General features: G+C 43.0%; 1 protein-coding gene across 3 annotated transcripts in view; it reads right to left on the bottom strand.

The window, feature by feature from the left end:
- The window catches only part of ANO2 (anoctamin 2), a 233,914-nt gene that overhangs the window by 123,893 nt on the left and 85,837 nt on the right, over nt 1-24,184 (bottom strand). For all 3 annotated transcript variants that reach the window (XM_056517209.1, XM_056517211.1, XM_056517210.1), the window contains 6 exons: nt 23,487-23,542; nt 21,280-21,321; nt 16,858-16,922; nt 12,252-12,386; nt 11,168-11,328; nt 3,114-3,196 (listed from right to left, as the gene is read on the bottom strand). In XM_056517209.1, coding sequence (XP_056373184.1) covers nt 3,114-3,196; nt 11,168-11,328; nt 12,252-12,386; nt 16,858-16,922; nt 21,280-21,321; nt 23,487-23,542 — 542 coding nt within the window. The remainder of the gene's footprint in view (nt 1-3,113; nt 3,197-11,167; nt 11,329-12,251; nt 12,387-16,857; nt 16,923-21,279; nt 21,322-23,486; nt 23,543-24,184) is intronic.

The raw sequence follows: 24,184 nt of genomic DNA, 5'->3' as shown, positions 1-24,184 counted from the left end.
GCCAGTTAGCACTTCATCAGCATATACCGAAAATAGAAGATTACGGCCGAAAGGCGCGGCGAATCCGGGCACGGTAAGCATGAAACTGATCAGCGTCCCCCGCATCAGCCAGTACCGCTGGTTAGTGCGGGGGGAGAAAGCTGACAGTTTTCCTTTACTATGTTGCAGAAAGTTAAACTTTTTCTTTTCACGGGAGAATATACACGGAGAATATGCGCAGAGAATATGCGCATCAAGCCTCCTTTCTACCTTCACACGGAAAAGAAAACGTTTCACTTTCTGCAACATATTAAATAGACTTTCTTAGCTAATTGCAACAGTATTTATCTATGTACATCTACATTTATAATGTAGGTTATTGGCTCTATCTGTCATTTTATACCCATATCTTTGTGCTTGTTACTTTGACCCTTCACCCTGCCACCATTTGGATTTTCCATCAGTGTGTGGTGTACAGTATCAATCTGTCAATCTGAAGAAGGGGTTTGTATACCCCAAAACGCGTTATTGCTGTTTTATCCCAATAAACCTGAACCTTAATTCACTTCCATGTTCCTGTTGTGAGATTCCTCTGGACACCTGAGCGCCGGCACGAAGATCACCTTTTTCTTGCCTTATCTAGGGATATGAAGTAAGCAAGGTAGCTATAGAAGGTGAAGTGGTCACAGCTCATACCCAGATCCTGGTGTCTAAAGGGGGGGCGCTGTTGCCTCTTTTGCCATATATCTATTAGATTTTGTGTTGAGGCTTTTAAGGGGTACTCCGCTGCCCCAGCGTTTGGAACATTTTGTTCGAACGCTTGGAGCAGGTGGTGGGGTCGTAATGTCATGCCAATGCCCCATCGTGATGTCACACCACACCCCCTCAATGCAAGTCTATGGTAGGGGGCGTGGCTGCCACCACGCCCCCTCCCATAGACTTGCATTGAGGGGGGTCATGACATCACAAGGGGGCATTGCCATGATGTCACGACCCCCGCCATGTTTCGGACAGGCATGTCCTTAGTCAGGGTCATGACTAATGACAAGCCTGTCCGAAACGCGTAAGCTGTTACGCTCTGCTTGTATTTTATTTCTATGCTTTTACTCGCTACCTGGTGCCGGACATAATTTTCTACTCCATGTAATGAGGATCTAGACTTTGCTGCAAGGGGCTACCGGGTTGCTACCTCTGAGAGTGGTCCCGGAGTGGATGGCGGCTGGCCCAGTGGACCAGGAGACCCCACGAGCACCACACCAAAGGGTCAAGCAGAGATATGTCCGGGTACAGGCAGAGGTATTGGGATGGCAGGATGGTAAAGTGGTCAGAGATGGGCATATGGGTTGTGGCAGCCAGCTCAGGTTCGTGGTCAACAGTCCATGTCGTACACAAGAGAAGCAATATAATACAGGGGATCAGGCAAAGTATGCAGAGCTGCACAAACAGGTTTGTCAGGGGTCAAGACCTGGGAAAAAAAAGTGTAGGAACTCACCCAAGACTTCCACTCAAAAGCTGGTCCTGCAGGACTCTTGCTAATGGGAATGGTGTTCCTGCTGTGGAAAAAGTGCAGGAACTCAGTTCCCACACGTTCCTGTAGGACTTGAGTCCTGAGGTTTGGGTTATACACAGAAACAGACCTCAGCACAACACCTTCGCTGTGGAACACTGGGGAACCTAAAATGACTCAGGCGGAAATATCAGGCAAAGTCCCTGGTCTATCCCCGCTCTCCACCATCTAACCCTGATCTCACCCTGATCTCCTCGCCTGATGAATTTTGGGTCCATCCTACAGGCAACACTAGGGAACGGGGCAGCAGGAGCTCAGGGGAAGAGGAAAAATGGCTGCATGTGCTGGTGAGTAGTAGGCATGTCTGCTGGGGGTAGGGTTGCCACCTTTCTTGAAAAAAATAAAATAAAAAATGCATAATTAATTATATATGCGTGACATCGCAGGATACGCATATGCGGGGGAAATTTTGTCCTATTCTGACCCCTATAACTTTTTTTATTTCTCCTTATATGGGCCTGTATGAGGGCTCATTTTTTTGCGCAGCGATCTGTAGTTTTTAACAGTATAATTTGTTTTGAGGTGATCGCTTTTTTTTTAAATTAAATTCGGGAGTTGCAGTTAGAACTAACTCCAACTCCCAGCATGTCCTGATACAGCCTGTGGCTCAGCAGCTGCCCCAGATTAAAACTACAACTCCCAGCATGTTGGACTATATAGTAGAATAGTATAGGTCAGTGTTTCCCAACCAGAGGTGTCTCCAGCTGTTGCAAAACTACAACTCCCAGCATGTTGGACTATATACTGGTATATAGTATAGGTCAGTGTTTACCAGCCAGGGGTGCCTCCAGCTGTTGCAAAACTGCAACTTTCAGCATGTTAGTAGTATATAGTATAGGTCAGTGTTTCCCAACCAGGGGTGCCTCCAGCTGCTCCAAAACTACACCTCCCAGCATGTTAGTAGTATATAGTACAGCTCAGTGTTTCCCAACCAGGGGCGCCTCCAGCTGTTGCAAAACTACAACTCCCAGCATGTTAGTAGTATATAGTATAGGTCAGTGTTTCCCAACCGGGGGTGCCTCCAGCTATTGCAAAACTACAACTCCCAGCATGCCCGGACAGCCGTTGGCTGTCCGGGCATGCTGGGAGTTGTAGTTTTGCAACAGCTGGAGGCGCTCTGGTTGGGAAACACTGGTATAGTATATGGTGCAACATTCCGGGAGTTGGGGGATTGGTTGGATAAATACCGGCCATTGAGTTGCCAGTATTTTAATACATAAATACCGGCAGGGTGTCCAAAATGCTCCATGGAATCTGCCATAAAGCACATACACTGCTGCACTATAGAGGCAACACAGGAAGAAAATGTATGTATAAAATATATATATATATATATATATATATATATATATATATATATGTATTATAATAAAAAATATATGTTATATCATTCTTAAATCTAATTCATGGGACTATGATTCAGACGCGATGGCGCTTGATGACTTTGCAGATTGTACTCAATGTAATGGAATAAGGCCCCACATGAAACCTCCAGGAGAACCCAGTGTAGGAATCTTTTCCTAAGGAATAATATTATAAATCATTCATAAAATAAAGTAAAACTTACTTCTTCCTCTTCTAATCCCGTCAGATCCCAGAAGTAGCTGAGCCGCATCTGTAGGCGTTTCCAGTGCTCCAGGAATAGAGTGGCTGAAAAATAACATCAGGATCAGATAAATCGCAAAGATCTTAGAAAATCTATTTAGGGGCAAAAGGGCTTTTTGACTTGGCTTTACAGGGGTTGTCCAGTATTGGAAAATGATACTTCCTCTTTAGCGAAAACAGCGCCACTCTTGTACACAGGTTGTGTGTAGTAATGTCGTGTGCAGTTCAGTCTTATTCACTTCAATGGAGCTGAGCTGCAATACCAGACACAACCTGTTGACAGGAGTGGTGCTGTTTTTCCAACTGTTTCCGCCTTTTAGTTTGGACTTAAAGTGGTACTCCGGTGGAAAACATTTTTTTTTTTTTTTTTTTTATCAACTGGTGCCAGAAAGTTAAACAGATTCATAAATTACTTCTATTAAAAAATCTTAATCCTTCCAGTACTTATTAGCTGCTGAATACTACAGAGGAAATTCTTTTCTTTTTGGAACACAGAGCTCTCTGCTGACATCATGACCACAGTGCTCTCTGCTGACATCTCTGACATCTCTGTCCTCACTCCTAGGTGGCAGAACAATCCATCCCACTCCCAGCCGCCTCTACCAACCAATGCCCCGTACAACCATCAGTGCAATCGCCAGAATATCCACTGAGAAGGTCCTGCTCCCCACCATCTTATACGATGGCACTGCTCCCCTCTCGCCAATACTGTTCTACTACACACTGCCTTGGCTGCTGCACTCCTCGCAGCATCCGGACAGCTGCGCAACGCTCTCCCACAGTGAATAGTGCAGCCACCCGCCGCGCTGCAATAACCTGCAACAAAGTAAAAAATATCTACCCACGGCCGCACTAGCTGCACACCGCATGCATTATGCTTATGTCAGCTGCCCTCTGATATCACGAAGCACAGCTGACTACCACTGACTAGTGTTGAGCGGCATAGGCCATATTCGAATTCGCAAATATTCGCGAATATATGGACGAATAGTCATCATGTATTCGCGAATATTCGCATATTCGTAATATCCTCGATATATTTTCGCATATGCTAATATTCATCTATACGAAAATTAGCATTTGCATCCATTAACATTAACAAAAAAGTTTGCATATGCATACAAGAATGTTCGCATAGGCGCAAATGTTTGTATACAAATGTTCGCATATGCGAAATTTCGCTTAATTTAATGAATGTATGTGCTAATTTTCGCGCATGTAAATTTTCGCATGTGTGAATATTTGCATATACGAAAATATATCGCGAATATTACGGAAATGCGAATATTCGCGAATATATGACGGATATTCGTCCATATATTCGCGAATATTTGCGAATTCGAATATGGCCTATGCCGCTCAACACTACTGTCAATAGGCTGATCACAGAGTGGCGATCAGTTGTGACAAGATCTGACACTAAGGCCGGGTTCACACTACGGAATTTCCGGTCGGAATACCTGCCGCTGACATTAGGTTGTGTGCAATGTTCAGCGGAATCCCATTGCCATTACGGTGTGGATTCAAGGCTGTGGTGCCATTAATGATCAAGGTGTAGTATAAAGTTCATGACGCCAGGGCACTGTTAACCTTCACGGTCCAAGGATGAGATAACTTCTCCTAGGACAGATTATTAGCAGCCCAAGCGGACATGAGAGATTCAACTTGACTGACTGACTGACTGAAGATGTGATTTTCCCCAAGAGCTTTGTTTACCGCCAGGCCTTGACAATCACCTGTGCTCCAGGGTTTTCTTGAGATTAGCATCGCTGTCGTATTTAGAGATTTTCTTCTTCCCAGGCTTCTCCTCACTCTGTTCCTCTCACACTCTCTTCCTGACTAGAACTGAACAGGTCCAGACTCAGACCCAGACTACACTTGACTCCTTACTAGACTGCACTGAACTGCAGCTCTTCACTGAACTCTCCTCCCCCTACACTACATAAGGCTATGTTTGGGGGTCTCCCATTGGGCACCAGGGTCACCTGGTGCCAATCCCCCAAAAGTACAGGGCATAAATTAATACATAGCATGACACAAAAATGTATCACAGTATAACAGGTCAGACAGTGGAGCAGTGGGCTCAAGATATAGACAGCAGAGATGCCAGAGGCAATCTTTAGCCCACAGGACAGCCTTTGGTGCTTGGACACCACAAACTTTCTCTGCAGCACCGCCACAGGATAAATGAGGTATTACACACTGTTCTTTCAAATCAATCTGTTTTCAGGTCCTCCATTGGACGAGACACCCTTTGTCATTGATCTTCACTTTAACCAAGAAATAAGGTTCCTGAACTGAGGACCTCCTTTATGAATCGGGTGTTTTACATTGCCTATCTTCGGTATAAGCTATCATTGTCTAAAGCCAGCACCCGCCATTTCCCACCGATCAGCTGTTCGGGCATATACAGAATGAAGGACTGGAACCAGTTGGCTCTACTCATTGGGGGATATTTATCAAATCCTGTCCAGAGAAAAAGTTTCCCAGTTTCCCATAGCAACCAATCAGATCGCTACTTTCATTTTCCAGAGGCCTTTTCAAAAATGAAAGAAGCGATCTGATTGGTTGCTATGGGCAACTCAGCAGCTTTTCCTCTGGACAGGTTTTGGTAAATACCCCCCATTGTGTTGTAATAGTGCCAGTTCCCATTCACAGATGAAGAGCCACTACACAATGAAGTTGAGATTGGCGGTGATGCCGGTTGTCAGCACCCGCCGGTCAGACATTGACGGCCTATCCTGTTGAAAGGCTATTGATGTAAAAGCCCCTAGGACTTTCCTAATAGGATAACCAGTATGACTATGAGTTTTGTAAACTGGAGAACGTATTGTCCTATAAGATAAAAGCCGTAATCTGATTGGTTTACAGTCTCCCATTTCTCTAGTTATTCCCCTTCCTTTTCAGCGTTCGGTGTGGTGAGTTATGTACAGCGTTGCTATAGTAACACGTGTACGCCTCCACTCTGAATTGTATTTTAGGGTTAATTGTCCTTGCACTGGAGCGAGGGGCCGTAGTCGCGCTGAATATGATTGCTGACAGATGCTTTAACTTATTCATTACTTAATTACCGCCTACGTTTTAAGAACATCTAACATTACCGGCCGGGGGTAAACATTTGGATCATATGATTTTTCCGTCTTACTGACATATTCTACGGTAGGTTCTCCCATGGGAAACTCTCCTAAAAACATAACCTGAATGAGACTGCTCAGAAGTGGAAGGGGCAGCCTGGAATTAGGTTTTATTGTCTTTTCGCCCAAAAATGAGTGCCCCTCCTGACGATAGCTTGGAAAGGAAAAAAGATGTTCTGCAGCGGCGCTGCCCTTCTGAGATCAAGTATAGCCTATAGTCTGATATGGTAAAAAGTATTCACATTTTTTGTGCATACATTTGAAATAGACAAGCAAGACACGTTTTGGGGTTATGGTACCCCTTTCTCAATTGCAGGTAAAAGGCTGTCTACTGTTTTACCTGCAATTGAGAAAGGGGTAACATAACCCCGAAACGCGTCTTGCTTTTCTGTTTCAAATGTATGCACAATAAATGTGAATACTTTTTACCATATCGGACTATATCCTATACTTGATCTCAGTAGGGTAGCGCCGCTGCAGAACATCTTTTTTCGTTTCCAAGCTACAATTCTCTTGTTGCTCACCACCGGAGGTGTTCGGCCAAGTGTCTACAGGCTGCAGCCCGAGATCGACCGTCCCAAGAATCCACCAGGTGAGCGCACATCACACGGGGGTAAAAGTGGGCAATTGCACCCACAGAATCACACGAGGCGCTGTCCTCTCCTTGTTTTCTCTCTCCTTCTTTTACCTCCTGACGATAGGCTGTGTCTGGTATTGCAACTTATCTTTAGTCAGTAAAAGGGGCCAGACAGAGCCAAAGGACCAATTCACATCAACAGATGAGGGTCCTGAGCAGGGGACTGAGAAAGCTATAAAACTGACAGCTAGTTTTTTTTTTAAAGGGGTACTCCACTGCTCAGCGTTTGGATCAAACTGTTCCAAACGCTGGAGCCGGCATCGGGAGCTCGTGACATCATAGCCCCGTCTCCTCATGGTGTCACGCCCCACCCCCTCTAAGCAAGTCTATGGGAGGGGGCGTGACAGCCGTCACATCCCCTCCCGTAGACTTGTATTGAGGGGGTGGGGCTTGATGTCATGAGGGGACGGGTGTCACGAGCTCCCGACCCCGCCTCTAGCGCTTGAAACAGTTTGTTCCAAACGCTAAGCAGCGGAATACCCCTTTAAGTGTCCCATGTGTATGTGTTTTTAAAGGGGGGATTATTTTTTGTTGTATTTTTTGATTTATTGTAATAAAATGTATACGTATTTTTTATACAACTTCGACTTTGTGTTTAAAATTGGTAAGATTTTGTAGGTTGAATATAAAACTGCTTCCTATTGTAAATGGAACATAATAAATTATTTAAAGGGGTACTCCGCTGCTCAGCGTTTGGAACAAACTGTTCAGAACGCTGGCTCAGGGAGCTCGTGATGGCATAGCCCCGCCCCCTCTTGACATCACACCCCACCCCCTCAATGTAAGTCTATGGGAGGGGGCGTGACATCCGTCACGCCCCCTCCCATAGACTTGCATTGAGGGGGCGGGGTGTGACATCATGAGGGGGCAGGTCTATGACGTCACGAGCTCCCGCCGCCGGCTCCAGCATTCGGAACAGTTTGTTCCAAACACTGAGCAGCGAAGTACCCCTTTAAAGGGGTTGTGCGCTGTCCTACCTTTCGGAGCTCCGCTCGCAGCGTCTGGAAGTTCATTACTCCGAACTCTGTGTGCGGGCTTCCGTGTTCACGGCCACCCCCTCGTGACGTCACGCTTGGCCCCTTGTGACGTCACGCCTGCCCCCTCAACTAAAGTCTATGGGAAGGGGGCGTGACAGCGATCGCGCCCCCCTCCCCTAGACTTACGTTGAAGGGGCGAGCGTGACGTCAAGAGGGGCCGGGCATGACGTCACGAGGGGGCAGCCTCGAACACGGAAGCCCGCACACAGCGTTCGGAGTAATGAACTTCCGGACACTGCGAGCGGAGCTCCGAAAGGTAGGACAACGCACAACCCCTTTAATGGGGTTATTCAGTGTTTTGTAAAAAATAATATTGTACCGGGGGCGGGGGAGAGGGGTTCCCTGGTCTTTTCTGTCTGCAGCCCTTGTTGATGAACCTTCCCACTCAACCAAAAAGTGATGTCCTATCTTGGCCAGGCGATTGGCTGAGCCGGCAGGTCCTGCAACAGGAAGCAGTAAGAAGAGAGAAGATCGGACAAAATCAAACAGGACTGCAGGGGATCCGGACCAGGTAAGTATATTTTTATTTTCCCTATTTTCTCCCCACCTCAACACCATATTATTATAATTTTTTTTTTTTTTTTTTTTTTTTTTAATTTTTTTAAAGAAAACTCCCCCTCTAAGTCTAAAAAGATGGGGAACATATACAATCAGATATGAAACCCCAATATGAGCATGACGCCATTATCACAGCCTCTTAACCAGCTCCCTATGACTTCAAAGAAAAAGGAAAGTAATTAGGGTTAAAGGGCCCTTTAATGCGTCCCCCTCCCCCACCCTTCACATGAGAATAAGTCAATGGACCATAGACCACATATTGTGGTAAGTAATAATATATGACACTTTCTCTGCAATCCTTGTTGACTAGGGATGGGTAAGACTAGCTGCTTCTGCTCTTACAAGCACAATGGGGGTGTCAATCACCGTACAGTATCTCCGATATAAGGGGACAGGAAAAAGAATGTATTGTAACTTAATGCTCATTCTCTTCCATTCACGGCAGCTTATTTCCTTACAGACCCTCGAAATGGTTTATCTAGTTCGAGTGGCTTTTAAAATAATTATTTTACAAACTTACTGGGTCATAACAGATGTAGCAGTGCTGGATTTGACATTTAAAGAAGCACTGAAGTTTTTTTTTTTTTTGTTTATTGCACATGACGCACACTCACCATCCCTACCCCTGCAACTCCATTTGTTTCAATGCATTTCATTACTGTAGCTGGGTCAGGTGATCACCAGTTTGACCCACCGAAAATCACAGTGCTTAATGTGTCAGAGGAAGCCAGCTTACTTTCTGTCAACCTCCTGCTTGCTCACAAACCCTTCCCCTCCCAGCTCTATCTGTATACTGCTGCTATATCTCTATGGGATCAGGATGGACATATAGTAGTTATACACCTTCCCTCCAAGCTCTATCTGTATACTGATACTGCTATCTCTATGACATCAGGATATATATAGTAGATATACATCTCTTGGTCAGCTCTATCCGTACACTGCTGCTGCTATCTCTATGGGATCAGGATATATAGTAGTTACAGTATATACCTCCCCTCCAGCTCTATCTGTATACTGCTGCTGCTATGTCTATGAAATGTAAATATACAGTAGTTATACACCTCTTCTCCCAGCTCTATCTATATATTGCTGCTGCTATCTCTATGGGATCAGGATATATAGTAGTTATACACCTCCCCTTCAGCTCCATCTGTATACTGCTGCTGCATCCGCTATGGGATCAGGATATATAGTAGTTATACCCTCCCCCTTTCAGCTCTATCTGTATACTGCTACTGCTATCTCTATGGGAGCAGAATATATAGTGGCTATAGACCTCCCCCCCCCCAGCTCTATCTGTATACTGCTGTGATTGTGATTATATGTTTAATCACTTTCGCCTTATGACAATTTTTCTCTAAAAACGTGCATTGAATAAGAAAATGTGTCAAAATACACTTAATGTGAAGTAACCCCAACCCACTTATGAGTTTAATCATTTTCTGGATGGATGAACTCCAGCACCAGCAGCCTAGTTGACCAGGTGCAGTGATAAAACTCCATCAGCCAGAGGATTCATGGGTAATATTGGCACCATTGGGAAATAATTGCAGTGATGGAATGGCACTTAAAGGGGTACTCCCGTGGAAAACTTTTTATTTATATTTTTTAATCAACTGGTGCCAGAAAGTTAAACAGATTTGTAAATTACTTCTATAAAAAAATCTTAATCCTTCCAGTATTTTTTAGGGGCTATATACTACAGAGGAAATGCTTATCTTTTTAGATTTCTCTGATGTCATGACCACAGTGCTCTCTGCTGACCTCTGCTGTCCCTTTTAGGAACTATCCAGAGCAGCATATGTTTGCTATGAGGATTTTCTCCTGCTCTGGACAGTTCTTAACATGGGCAGCAGAGGTCAGCAGAGAGCACTGTGGTCATGACATCAGAGAAATCTAAAAAGATAAGCATTTCCTCTGTAGTATACAGCCCCTAAAAAATACTGGAAGGATTAGATACATTCCTGGAACAAAATAAGATTAATGCTTATGAAGAAATATAAAATCTCATCCCTTCCCCAATATCGCGCCACACCCCTACCCCTTATTTCCCTGGTTGAACTTGATGGACATATGTCTTTTTTCGACCGTACTAACTATGATTAAGATTTTTTAATAGAAGTAATTTACAAATCTGTTTAACTTTCTGGCACAAGTTGATTTAAAAAAAAAAAAAGTTTTCCACAGGAGTACCCCTTTAAGATGGAGCTAACCCCGTTCCTGCCACATCAACTAAAACAGGCAAGCACAAGGCATACACAAGAACCTCTACATTATTCTATAATGATAGCCTTTTTTGCACCAAATAAGCAATATATATAGTGCTCCTTTAAAGCATTATTACTTACAATGTACAAATGTAGCAGAGCTGAAAGTGCTATTTCTTAGTTTATTACTTACAGTATAATCGCTCACTGAGGGTAATATAATGCCCTAAACTTGCATGCAATCCAATAAAAACTGTGATATCACAACAACTTTGCTAGAAATAGGGAAAACTAATACAAAGTGTTCCGCCTAGGCTGGGGCTTGAGGAGACAGAGCATAAGACAGAATTCACAGGCCCCGCCCCTGACAGAGCATGAGACAGAATTCACAGGCACCGCCCCTGAGGTCCCAGAAATGAATTGTTTGTAGGTTTACTTACCCCAGAGGGCCATGAAGACAGAGAAGAAGACAGTGGCCGGGTTGTCGAATAAATGACTGGCACGGGCCGTAGCGCAGGCGGTGCTCAAATTCCAATAGTCACATGACTTGTCGCACAGCGGGCACATTGTGAATGTGTCTTCTTCATTGCACATTTCTTTGCTATATAAGAGAGAAAAACAGATCTGATTAAAAGTTTTCATAGTAGAAACACTAATGTATCCAATAACAGCGACACTTTAAATCACAGGTTTCATATGGTATTGCAGCTCAGCCCATTCAAGTGAACTGAACGGCAATACCAGATACAGCCTATGGACAAATGTGGCGCTATTTCTGGTTTATCTTTTTTTTTTTTTTTTTTTGTAACCTCATACAATTTCTTTATTGGTGCTTTCCAGGACTTCAGGGCTATGTTTACATGATAGAGCCTCGTATTTCTGCCACAGATTTTTAGTTTGATATGCCCTGGATCCACATGGGGATTAATCTACATGGGACCATCAGTGAGGTTACAACTCATGGCAACCACATCAATCAGGTGACTGAAGGGGCTGCAGCGCTCCACTGAGTGCTATGGACTTTCCACTTTTTACCAGGTACAGCGCCATACAGTTTGTAGTGGCTGCACCTGGTACTGCAGCTTAATTCCATTCGCTTGAAGCCACAGCTAGGGGCACTAAATAGCTTACTTTATAGGATAGTGGTTTAAAAACTTTGGACCTCCAGGTGTTCTGCAACATTTGGAGGTCCAGAGTTTGGAGACCTAGGGTATAATGTATACAATGTATGCATTAAGCTGAATAGAGGTAATTAAGCAGTATGTAGAAAACGCTGTAGCTCCCCTAGTGGTGACTGCAAACAGAACACATTATTTAATATAACGTCATATTAAGTAAAGAAGAATATTTGATGTTCAGATATATATATATGAGTGGGTATTTACTTGAAAGATTTGTTAAAAAAACAAACAAAACCAATATATATATATATATATATATATATATATATATATATATATATATATAGCATTTATTTATTCTGGTCAATGGAAGGGGTGGGAGGACATTTCGAAAACATCTTACCTAGGAACATCGGTGTCAACCGTCACACATCCATATAGAAACACTATGATCCCAACTACAGAGGCAGGAATAAGTAGCCACGTATATAGACCAAGCCAGGCGAAATATAATCCAATTTTTTCTCCAAAATACTTTCTGGAATAAGCAGACAGTTAAAAACACAAGTACAACTCAAATATTTCTCAATTTAAAAATTTGAAGAAAAAAAATGACACAATTCTAACATTTTTGAAACAAACAAGATGTGCTTTAACTGCAGACTGTCAGCTTTAATTTGAGGGTATTTACATCCAAATCAGGTGAACGGTGTAGGAATTACAACAGTTTGCATGTGCCTCCCACTTGTTAAGGGACCAAAAGTAATGGGACAATTGGCTTCTCACCATGGCCAGGTGTGTGTTATTCCCTCATTATCCCAATTACAATGAGCAGATAATAGGTCCAGAGTTCATTTCAAGTGTGCTATTTGCATTTGGAATCTGTTGCTGTCAACTCTCAAGATGAGATCCACAGAGTCAGTGAAGTGAAGCCATCATTAGGCTGTAAAAACAAAACAAACCCATCAGAGAGATAGCCAAAACATTAGGCGTGGCCAAAACAACTGTTTGGAACATTCTTAAAAAGAAGGAATGCACCGGGGAGCTCAGCAACACCAAAAGACCCAGAAGACCAAGGAAAACAACTGTGGAGGATGACCGAAGAATTCTTTCCCTGGTGAAGAAACCCCCTTCACAATAGTTGGCCAGATCAAGAACACTCTCCAGGAGGTAGGTTTATATGTGTCAAAGTCAACAATCAAGAGAAGATTTCACCAGAGTGGAAACCATTGGTGAGCCTCAAAAACAGGAAGGCCAGATTAGAGTTTGCCAAATGATATGTAAAAAGCCTTCACAGTTCTGGAACAACATCCTATGGACAGAGGAGACCAAGATCAACTTGTACCAGAGGGAAGAGAAGAGTATGGAGAAAGGAACATGATCCTAAGCATACACCTCATCACGCAACCAAAGAGTTTATTAAGGGAAAGAAGTGGAATATTATGTAATGGCCAAGTCAATCACCTGACCTGAATCCGATTGAGCATGCATTTCACTTTCTGAAGACAAAACTGAAGGGAAAATGTAGGAACTGAAGACATTTGCAGTAGAGGCGGCAGAGCATCACCAGGGATGAAACCCAGCAATGTCTGCTGATGTCTATGCGTTCCAGACTTCAGGCTGTAATTGACTGCAAAGGATTTGCAACCAAGTATTAAAAAGTGAAAGTTTGATTTATGATTATTATTCTGTCCCATTACTTTTGGTCCCTTAATAAGTGGGAGACACATATGCAAACTGTTGTAGTTCTTACACCGTTCACCTGATTTGCATGTAAATACCCTCAAATTAAAGCTGACCGTCTGGAGTGAAAGCACATCTTGTTCATTTCATTTCAAATCCATTGTGCTGGTGTATAGAGCCAAAAATTTTAGAATTGTGTCGATGTCCCAATATTTATGGACCTGACTGTATTTTACATGGAATTTGCTAATTTTTACATTTTTATTAACTGTATAAAAAGGGATGTTGGTATCTCGGTATCCCATAAAGGATTTAAAGGCTAACTTCGGTCAGTATTTAAAAAAAAAGAAAAAAGAAAAAAGTTTAATACAATTTGGTAGTATCAGGTGCCCTGATTCCAATACTGTTTTGTATTATGTTGCTTTGCCCCTCGTCGCCGAGATATAGGGATTATGGGGGAGATTTATCCAAACCTGCGTGGAGGAAGAGATCACTGCTTTCATTTTAGAAAAGGCCTCTGAAAAATGAAAGAAGCGATCTGATTGGTTGCTATGGGCAACTCAGCAACTTTTCCTCTGGGCAGTTTTTGATAAATCTCCCCCTATGTTATTTGGTTGACTCTCTGCACTTTTCCCTAAATTGTCACATGGGTGTGGCAAAGCGATGTGACTAAGAGGCTCAAGTACGCCCAAATTAGTGTCATCACCTGCACCCTGCACCCTGTCTATAAGTATCTGCACCTCCCCCTGCCCTTGACCGGATGTTTTTTTTGCCCTAGTGCCTGAGAGAAAGCTACTGTGTTTCCTGTGTTCCTGTCTATCCGTGTACCTGATCCTTATTCCGTTATCTGACCCTGCTACTGTGCCTCCTGCCCTGACCTTCAGCTATCCTGACCACATCTTGTCTACTCTTTATCCTCTGTACCCCGCTTCCTCCTAGCAACCTGTGTGGACAAGTCGTACTAGAGGTAGCGACCTAGGTGCCTCCTGCCGCAGCAAGACCATCCCGCTTTGCCGCAGGCTCTGGTGAAAACCAGCTGCACCTTAGACTCCGCTCCCTGGCACGGCTCACGTCATCATCCACACAGGCCCAGGGGATCCACCACCTGCCGTGATCCGTTACACCTATCCTTCTCCGGACAGTTCCTAAAATGTCAGACTAGAAAAGAAATTCAAAAAGAAAAGAACTTCCTCTGTAGTATACAGCAGCTGATAAGTACTGGAAGGAGTACATTTTTTTTTAATACAAGTAATTTTCAAATCTGTTTAACTTTCTTGCACCAGTTGATTTAAAAAAACATTATTTCCAGGGGACTACCCCTCTAATCTTTTTTATTGTATTAATTTTAGATGCACTGGAACGTATGCAGTATATTCCCTTTCCAAAAGAATATAATACTAATTGAAAAATCTACTTGAGCGCCATTCGAGACCACTTTGTGTTGAGTCCTTCATGCCCGAGGAATTATCCAGTACAATGTGTTAACTGGCTGAATATCCATACAATAGCTCGTAGCCTCGCATTCTATACCCGTGACAAGATGATCCCAGCCCCAAGGAAAGGGGGGAAATGGATATTCCAAATGGCCGGTAAATTGAACGATAAGTGTAAAATATAGAGTAACAACTGCTGTGAGGGGAAGTAACTTCTTCTCCTCTATATCTTTCATTAGCCGTGTATCATGATACATGATCAAGAGTAAGTAGTTAATGATCTCAACTCGTCTGTCATCGAAAATGTTCGAGTGCCTCTTTCCACTTCAGATCTTATCTATCAGTCTTGAAACAACGATCGGGTTTCCTGGATGGAAGTCATTGTTTCTTTGCCAGCTTCCCAAATGATTAACCATGCAAATCAGTTTTGGTGCTTTTCCCAGCGAGGGTTGTATCCTCCGCATCTGCTAAAATGTCCCTGTTAAGCTGAAGGAAATAAAAGTCCATCTTTGTTTTGTAACTTTTTCTCATGTTTTTTGGCAGCGAAAGAACCCCTGGCGTAATTCCGGGGGTGTGTGTGTGTGGGGGGGGGGGGCAAAAGGGAAGGCTGGGACTAATTGCGATGGGGTTTCTTTTTCGTCGTATTTTCTAAATAGAAATGGTTGTCTCTGTGTGGTCTCATAAACATTTGTTTTTGGGCATATTATACAAATAACAAAAAAAAGAAAAAAGAAAAGTAAAAAAATATATATAACTGATGGATCATAAGTGAGGAATTTGACTAAATAGACTGAAAAGTTTATATGTCAATATAAAAAAAAAAAATAAAAAAAAACATTTGACGGGTACTAGGGACAGGTCGAAAGTTTTTATTGGCCCTGATCAATTACGAGAACAGGTAGGGAGAAAAGCCCGCTCCTTTGTCCACTTGAGATGATGACCTCCCAATGGGCTTACATTATTAGTCCATGCAGGTCACATGACACAGAACTGGGAGAGAACACAGTAAGGGTCTATGCACACGCTTGCGGAATTCCGCCCCAAATTAAAGCCCATAGACTTCTATGGGATTCCGCACTCCCATTCACACTTCTGAATTTCCGCAAGCGGAAAATTCAGAAGTGTGAATGGGAGTGCGGAATCCCATAGAAGTCTATGGGCTTTAATTTGAGGGGGAATTCCGCAAGCGGAAATTCTGCCGCGTAAATAGACCCTAAGGCTGGGTTCACACTGCGGAATCTCTGGGCAGAATTTCTGCCTGAGATCGAGCCGGCGGCACTAGGACCACACGGAGTGCATTGCCGTCCCCATAGACGGCAATGCATTTCTGGGTGGATCTTTTGGGAGATCTGCTCAGAAATGTATTGACATCTATCTATGTAATCTTTTTTTTTCTTTCTCATACTTCCTAGTGCCCACATTTCAGTGATAGATTTTCGAGAATAGTAATTTAAATAAGGCTAAATTTAATTAAATTGGAAAAACAGTTAAATAAGTGTCAAATTAAATAAACCTTAAAGGACTAATAACACGTTCATTCTTAGTTCATTAAAGTGTTTTGTTTGGGATTAGAAATATATGGCTGCTTTCTTCCAAAAACAGCACCACACCTGTCCTCAGGTTGTGTATAGTATTACTGCTTGGCCCCCCAGCCTCTATAACGCAACTAAGTTGCAATACCAGACCATTGAGGTATGGAACAGATTTTTGGAAAAGAGTAGCCACATTTTTGTAATCCTGAATAAACTCTTTAATTTGGGCTGTATAAAAAAAAAAAAAAAAAATAAGTATTATTATTATATTATTATTATTATTTTATTATTATTATTATCAGCAACTATTATTATTATTATTTTAATTTTTTTTATAATAAAAAATTTGAAATCACATTACCTTATTAAGTCAATAGGCTGATATTTGTAAAATGCTCCATATCTTGCCCACTCTCGATGTAATAGCTGGAAAAAAAAGACTATTTTAGAATAACCGGTTATTTCACGGAACAGCTGATTGCTTCAGGGGAAGTAACTAGAGATGAGCGAACTTACAGGAAATTCGATTCGTCACGAACTTCTCGGCTCGGCAGTTGATGCCTTTTCCTGCATAAATTAGTTCAGCTTTCAGGTGCTCCGGTGGGCTGGAAAAGGTGGATACAGTCCTAGGAGACTCTTTCCTAGGACTGTATCCACCTTTTCCAGCCCAACGGAGCACCTGAAGGCTGAACTAATTTACGCAGGATAAGTCATCAACTGCCGAGCCGAGAAGTTCGCGACAAATCGAATTTACTGTAAGTTCGTTCATCTCTAGAAGTAACAAAGAAAATGTATAATGTGCCTCCATGGCGATACATGAATGTCTTGAGTCTGCAGGAGCCTCTGCTTTTCAGCGATTCCCTGTTTTGGGTCATAGAGGAGGACATCATCCATTTGCCCTAAAAGGGTATACAGACTGTAGTTGCCTTCATGGGACAACTCCTGTGTGGGACATGTAGGAGATTAAAGGGGTACTCCCATGGAAAACTTTTTTTTTTTTTTTTAAATAAACTGGTGCCAGAAAGTTAAACAGATTTGTAAATTACTTCTATTAAAAAATCTTAATCCTTCCAGTAATTTTTAGGGGCTGTATATTACAGAGAAAATGCTTTACCTTTTAGATTTCTCTGATGTCATGACCACAGCGCTCTCTGCTGACCTCTGCTGTCCATTTTAGGAACTGTCCAGAGAAGGAGAAAATCCCCATAGCAAACATATGCTGCTCTAGACAGTTCCTAAAATGGACGAGCAGAGGTCAGCAGAGAGCACTGTGGTCATGACATCAGGGAAATCTAAAAAGTAAAGCATTTCCTGAGTAGTATACAGCCCCTAAAAAGGACAGGAAGGATTAAGATTTTTTATAAGAAGTAATTTACAAATCTGTTTAACTTTCTGGCACCAGTTGATTTAGGGTACGTTCCCACACGGCGTATTTGCTGCGTATTTGCTGCTGCGTATTTTATTTTCCCTGTTGAAGTCAATGGGTAGGAAAATACGCAGCACCAAATACGCAGCAAATACCCTGCAAATACGCAGCAAAATACCCATGGGGGAATGCACCCTTAAAAAAAAAAAAAAAGTTTTCCACGGGAGTACCCATGTTAAAGGGTAAATCCAAAGTTTCAGGCCCACGTGATCTTTAGATCCAACGTGGACAACACAGGCCACTCTGGGGCAACGGGATCACGCCCAGCAAGTTCCTTGCACGAATCTCGTTTATCAGAAAAGGGCTCGTGCACGGAACTCACTGGGCATGGTTTAATAGTCTCTGCAACTTTATTGCCCAGCATGGCCTGTGTCTCCCCACCCTGGAGCTGAAGATCGTGCTGGCTTCAAAACTTTGGATTTATTCTTTAAAGGGTTACTCCGCTTCTCAGCGCTTGGAACAAACTGTTCCGAACGCTGGAGCCGGTGCCGGAAGTTTGTGAAGTCATAGCCCCTCCTCATGATGTCAAGCAACACCCCCTCAATGCAAGTCTATGGGAGGGGGCGTGACAGCCGTAGAATTGCATTGAGGGTTCGGGGCGTGACATCATGAGGGGCGGGGCTATAATGTCATGAGCTCCCGACACCGGCTCCAGCGTTCGGAACAGTCTGTTCCAAACGGTGAGAAGCGGAGTACCCCTTTAAGGGAAATAACAGAACTATTTGTGGCTAAGGGGGGGGGTGTGAATGGTCTAGCACTGTGGTCTCCAGTCTGTTGACCTCCAAATGTTGCGGAACTACAACTATCAGCATGCTCTTTAATAATAATATGACTCTGCTTTTCTGTTTTAGTCTGTACAGCAAAGCTGAACAATGAGCTGCAGAAGAAAGAAAGGTTCAGCCTACTCTGCTGCATTGACCAGCTCTACGAGCCCCCTAGTGGTGGAGGTCCCATATTGCATAGGCGCCCATATTCTAGGACAGTGGTCTCCAAATTGTGGGCCTCCAGATGTTGCAAAACGACAACTCCCAGCACGCCAACGGCTGACCGGGTAGGCTGGGAGTTGTAGTTTTGCAACATCTGGAAGTCCACAGTTGGGAGACCACTGGTCTAGCAGCTCAATCCAATTCCAATGTAGAACATTAGCTATGTTCTTCTAATGTCCTACAATGCCTTGCAACAGGATACGGTTCCTATGAGGGTTGACCTTAGGCCGCTTTCTTGTAAGAACAGCGCCACATCTGTCCCCAGGTTGTGTGTGGTATTGCAGCACGGCCCCATTCATTTCTGATATGATCATTCTCGGGCGCTGTTTGATCAGCTTATTGTCAGGGTTCCCCCTTAGATTATTTACAAACTTCAATGTGTAACACTGCATCAGAGGTCCCCAACCCAGTCCTCAAGGCCAAACAAACAGTCGAGAATTTACATTTTTTCCTGTTCTATTCTATTCTATGGTGGGCCTTGAGGACTTGGTTGGGGACCACTGTACTATATCTTAGACTAGCTGAGTACCTGGTGTTGCCTTGTTTTTCCTACCTAATCCTTGTGGGAGAGGAAAAGCAACATAGGAGGAAGCTCTTGTCCTCATATCTCGTCCTCATATCCGGACCTCGTTTGTTATCCTTATATGCGTCCACATATCCCGACCTCATATTCTGACCTCATATCCCATCCTCATATTGCGTCCTCATATCCAGACATCATATCCCGTCCTCATATGCCTTCCTCATATCCCATCCTCATATCCCAACCTCATATTATGACCTCAAATCCCGTCCTCAAATAACAACCTCATATCCCGACCTCATATCCCGTCCTCATATCCCGACCTCATATCCGATCCTCATATCCTATCCTAATATCCCGACCTCATATCCCAACCTCATATCCTGTCCTCATATCCTGACCTCATATCCCAACCTCATATTCTCACCTCATATCCCATCCTCATATCCCAACCTCATATCCCATTCTTATATCCCGTCCTCATATCCCAACCTCATATCCCATCCTCATATCCCATCCTCATATCCCGTCCTCATATCCCGTTCTCATATCCCGATCTCATATCCCATCCTCATATTCCGACCTCATATCCCATCCTCATATCCAAACCTCATATTCTGACCTCATATCCCATCCTCATATCGCGTCCTCATATCCAGACATCATATCCCGTCCTCATATGCCTTCCTCATATCCCATCCTCATATCCCAACCTCATATCCCATCCTTATATCCCGTCCTCATATCCCAACCTCATATCCCATCCTCATATCCCATCCTCATATCCCATCCTCATATCCCATCCTCATATCCCGTCCTCATATCCCATCCTCATATTCCTTCCTCATATCCCGTCCCCGGGTGATGCTTAGTTTTGATGAAGAGATTGTTGGCTGAAAATTAAACAGGGCGTGGCTTTGCAATAAGAGTAGCTTTGTGGAAGTGACTTTTATTTTCAACCCTTTTTGTGTATCGGTCCATCTTGCAAGTCACTCCGACTTGCAAGATGGACCGATATACAAAAAGGGTTGAAAATAAAAGTGGGTGTGGCTTTGCGCTAGAGAACAAGAGATCTGCATACAAGGCCTTGCTGAGCCATACGGCAGTACTATACAGCTGTCACTGCCCACCCTTTAATAATGATATGACTCTGCTTTTCTGTCTTAGTCTGTACAGCAAAGCTAAAGAATGATCTGCAGAAAACAAGGAAAGCCTACTCTGCTGCATTGGCCAGCTCTACGAGCCCTCTAGTGGTGGAGGTCCCATGGTGCATAGATGCCCACACAGTGGTCTCAAAATTGTGGACCTCCAGATGTTGCAAAACAGCAACTCCCTGTATGCATGGACAGCCAATGGCTGTCCAGGCATGCTGGGAGTTGTTGTTTTGCAACATCTGGAGGTCCACAGTTCGGAGATCACTTGTCTGGGACATATACTTGTCTGAGTGAATGTGTTAAATGTATTTTGTTTACGAGGCATTGCAGAAATTCCAGTATCTAGAAATGCAGTTTTTCTAGAAATTTTCTGCCAGAAACGATATCCTGCGCAATTCAGAGGCCAAAAATATTATCCTAATTATTCTTCAAAGGGAACGCTTAGAAATAATTCATTCCAGACTTTATATTGTGCTTGATATTGTTATTGCTAAGATGGAATCACATGGCTGAAGGAGCCAAATATACAAGAAATTAATAAGCGGAAGTCAAATGCTAAAAGGGGAGGGGTTTTGTTTAGGAAGGAGGAGCTTATACTAAAAGGGGTGGAGTGTTGTTTAGGAAGGAGGAGCTTATTACAAGCAAGATTGAACAACGGATGGCATGTGAAATATAAGAAAAGGAAACATCTTACCATCCTCTCATTCATTTCTCCCTTGTTGTGATCATAGTCCCCCTGGAAATAGAGGAAATGAATGCATTATTATAACTTTCTACACAGGACTCTACAGGAAGCAACACTGATTGACAATCAATTTCACATGCTGTTGTGCAAATGGAACAGACAACAGGTGGAAATTATAGGCAATTAGCAAGACACCCCCAATAAAGGAGTGGTTTTGCAGGTGGTGACCACAGACCACTTCTCGGTTCCTATGCTTCATGGCTGATGTTTTGGTCACTTTTGAATGCTGGCGGTGCTTTCACTCTAGTGGTAGCATGAGACGGAGTCTACAACCCACACAAGTGGCTCAGGTAGTGCAGCTCATCCAGGATTGCACATAAATGCAAACTGTGGAAAGAAGGTTTGCTGTGTCTGTCAGCGTAGTGTCCAGAGCATGGAGGCGCTACCAGGAGACAGGCCAGTACATCAGGAGACGTGGAAGAGGCCGTAGGAGGTCAACAACCCAGCAGCAGGACCGCTATCTCATATCTATCTCTATTTCATATCTATCTCATATCTATCTATCTACCTATCTCATAGCTATCTATCTATTTTATATCTATCTATTTATATCTATTTATAGATTCCTTTTATATCTATCTCATATCTATCTATCTCTCTCATATCTATCTATCTAATATCTATCTCATATCTATCTATCTCATATCTATCTATCTCATATCTATCTCATAGCTATCTATCTATCCATCTATCTATCTCTCTCATATCTATCTATCTATATCTCATATCTAGCTCATATCTATCTATCTACCTATCTCATAGCTATCTATCTATTTTATATCTATCTATTTATATCTATCTATAGATTCCTTTTATATCTATCTCATATCTATCTATCTCATATCTATCTATCTCATATCTATCTCATATCTATCTATCTCATATCTATCTATCTATCTCATATCTATCTCATATCTATCTCATATCTATCTATCTATCTATCTCATAGCTATCTATCTATTTTGTATCTATCTCATAATGTATCCCTCTCACTCTCTCTCTCTCTCCTTCTTTCCTTTCACGATCTATGTAGGCGAATGCTTAAGGACCTGAGTCACATGACGTGCAGGTCCTTAAAGGGGTACTCCGGCCCTGAGACATCTTATCCCCTATCCAAAGGATAGGGGATAAAATGTCTCACCAGGGGGGTCCCGCCACTGGGGACCCCCGCAATCTTGTATTCGCCACCCACCTGTTTGAGCTGCACGCCGAGGTGCCAGCTCACAAACAGCGGGGTGGCGACCACGGGGCCGGAGTATCGTGAAGTCACTACTCAGCCCCCGTGTGACATCACCCCCCGCCCCCGCTATGCAATTCTATGTGCTGCCTACACTTACTGGAGGAGTTGAGGAGTCAGCGCAGCCAAGCTTTAGGTATTGTAGGAAGCCTTCCTTTCTAGTGTCTGGTTCTACCCCAATGAGAACGTGGTGGCCACATTCCTGTCACTGTGGGATCATGAACAGGCTGCCTAAGTGTCACAGGAGTGTATGGAAGCAACCACAGTACTATCACCCTCATCAGACTGGCGGGGTGTCTATAAAGGGTGGGCACAAGGGGGCCCCATGATATTGTAATATATATATCTTACTGATGACTTACTACAATATTTAAAAGCCCCCTAGTAGTGGCCACCACTAACTTAATATCACATCTATAGTCTTATCTTTAAACATATTGGCCCTCATTTACTATTGCAAACCCGACATGTTTTGTCGGGTTGTGCGCCATATTCTGGTGCATTGCGCCAGAAATTCTGTCTGCGCCAGAATTTGCGCCAGAATTTGCAACCTAATTGAAAAAGTCCCGACTAACTCTCCATTGTGCTAAGAAAACCTGAAAAAGGGGCGTAGTCGTCTGAGAAAGGGGGCGTGGTCACCGAAAAGGGGCGTCTTGATATTTTCACAAAAACCCAACATATTTACTTGGGTTTCCACAAAAAATGTGGTGGATTTGAGCTGAGGAAATCCAGACAGATCAGAACATGTGTAAAAAAAGCAAAGTGTAGGGAAAGTGGAAAATGTAGGGAAACCTTAGTAAATACAGTGGAAAAAAAATTGTAGGGAATTAAAACCCAAAAAGAAACCTACACAACACTCTTAGTAAATAAGGGCCAGTAAGACAACAATTAGCTTTTTGGAAACATGAACACAACTTACATCATGGAGAGAATACGCTGAGTCATAGACATGGTTTGCTATCAATGTGGTAATACCTTTAAAATAAAAATAAAAAATGGGTTATTACTGATCTGCAATATAGGACATGACTCTACAATACAGAGAAAATCCAGGAGAATGCATAATGGTTTTATACCGGAATGGTGTCGTATATAGCCATAACATATATGAAACAAATGCACACTAAAATAGAAGAGAAATGCACCTTAAAGGGGTATTCCAGGCCAAAACTTTTTTTTATATATCAACTGGCTCCGGAAAGTTAAACAGATTTGTGAATTACTTCTATTAACAAATCTTCATCCTTCCAATAGTTATTAGCTTCTGAAGTTGAGTTGCTGTTTTCTGTCTAACCGCTCTCTGATGACTCACGTCTCGGGAGCTGTGCAGTTCCTATGGGGATATTTTCCCATCATGCACAGCTCCCGGGACGTGACATCATCATTGAGCAGTTAGACAGAAAACTTCAGAAGCTAATAACTATTGGAAGGATTAAGATTTTTTTAATAGAAGTAATTTACAAATCTGTTTAACTTTCCGGAGCCAGTTGATATATATAAAAAAAAAGGTTTTGCCTGAAATACCCCTTTAAAGGGGTTTTATACTATGTCATTGGATATTCCCATAGGAATGGGCTTTGCTTCCTAAAGAACTAATAAGCCCATCAGTCCTACAGT

This window comes from Hyla sarda, chromosome 4, assembly GCF_029499605.1.
Source record: "Hyla sarda isolate aHylSar1 chromosome 4, aHylSar1.hap1, whole genome shotgun sequence".
NCBI lineage: Eukaryota > Metazoa > Chordata > Amphibia > Anura > Hylidae > Hyla > Hyla sarda.
Note: the sequence above shows the minus strand (reverse complement) of the source record. Positions and strands in the feature narration are given on the sequence as shown.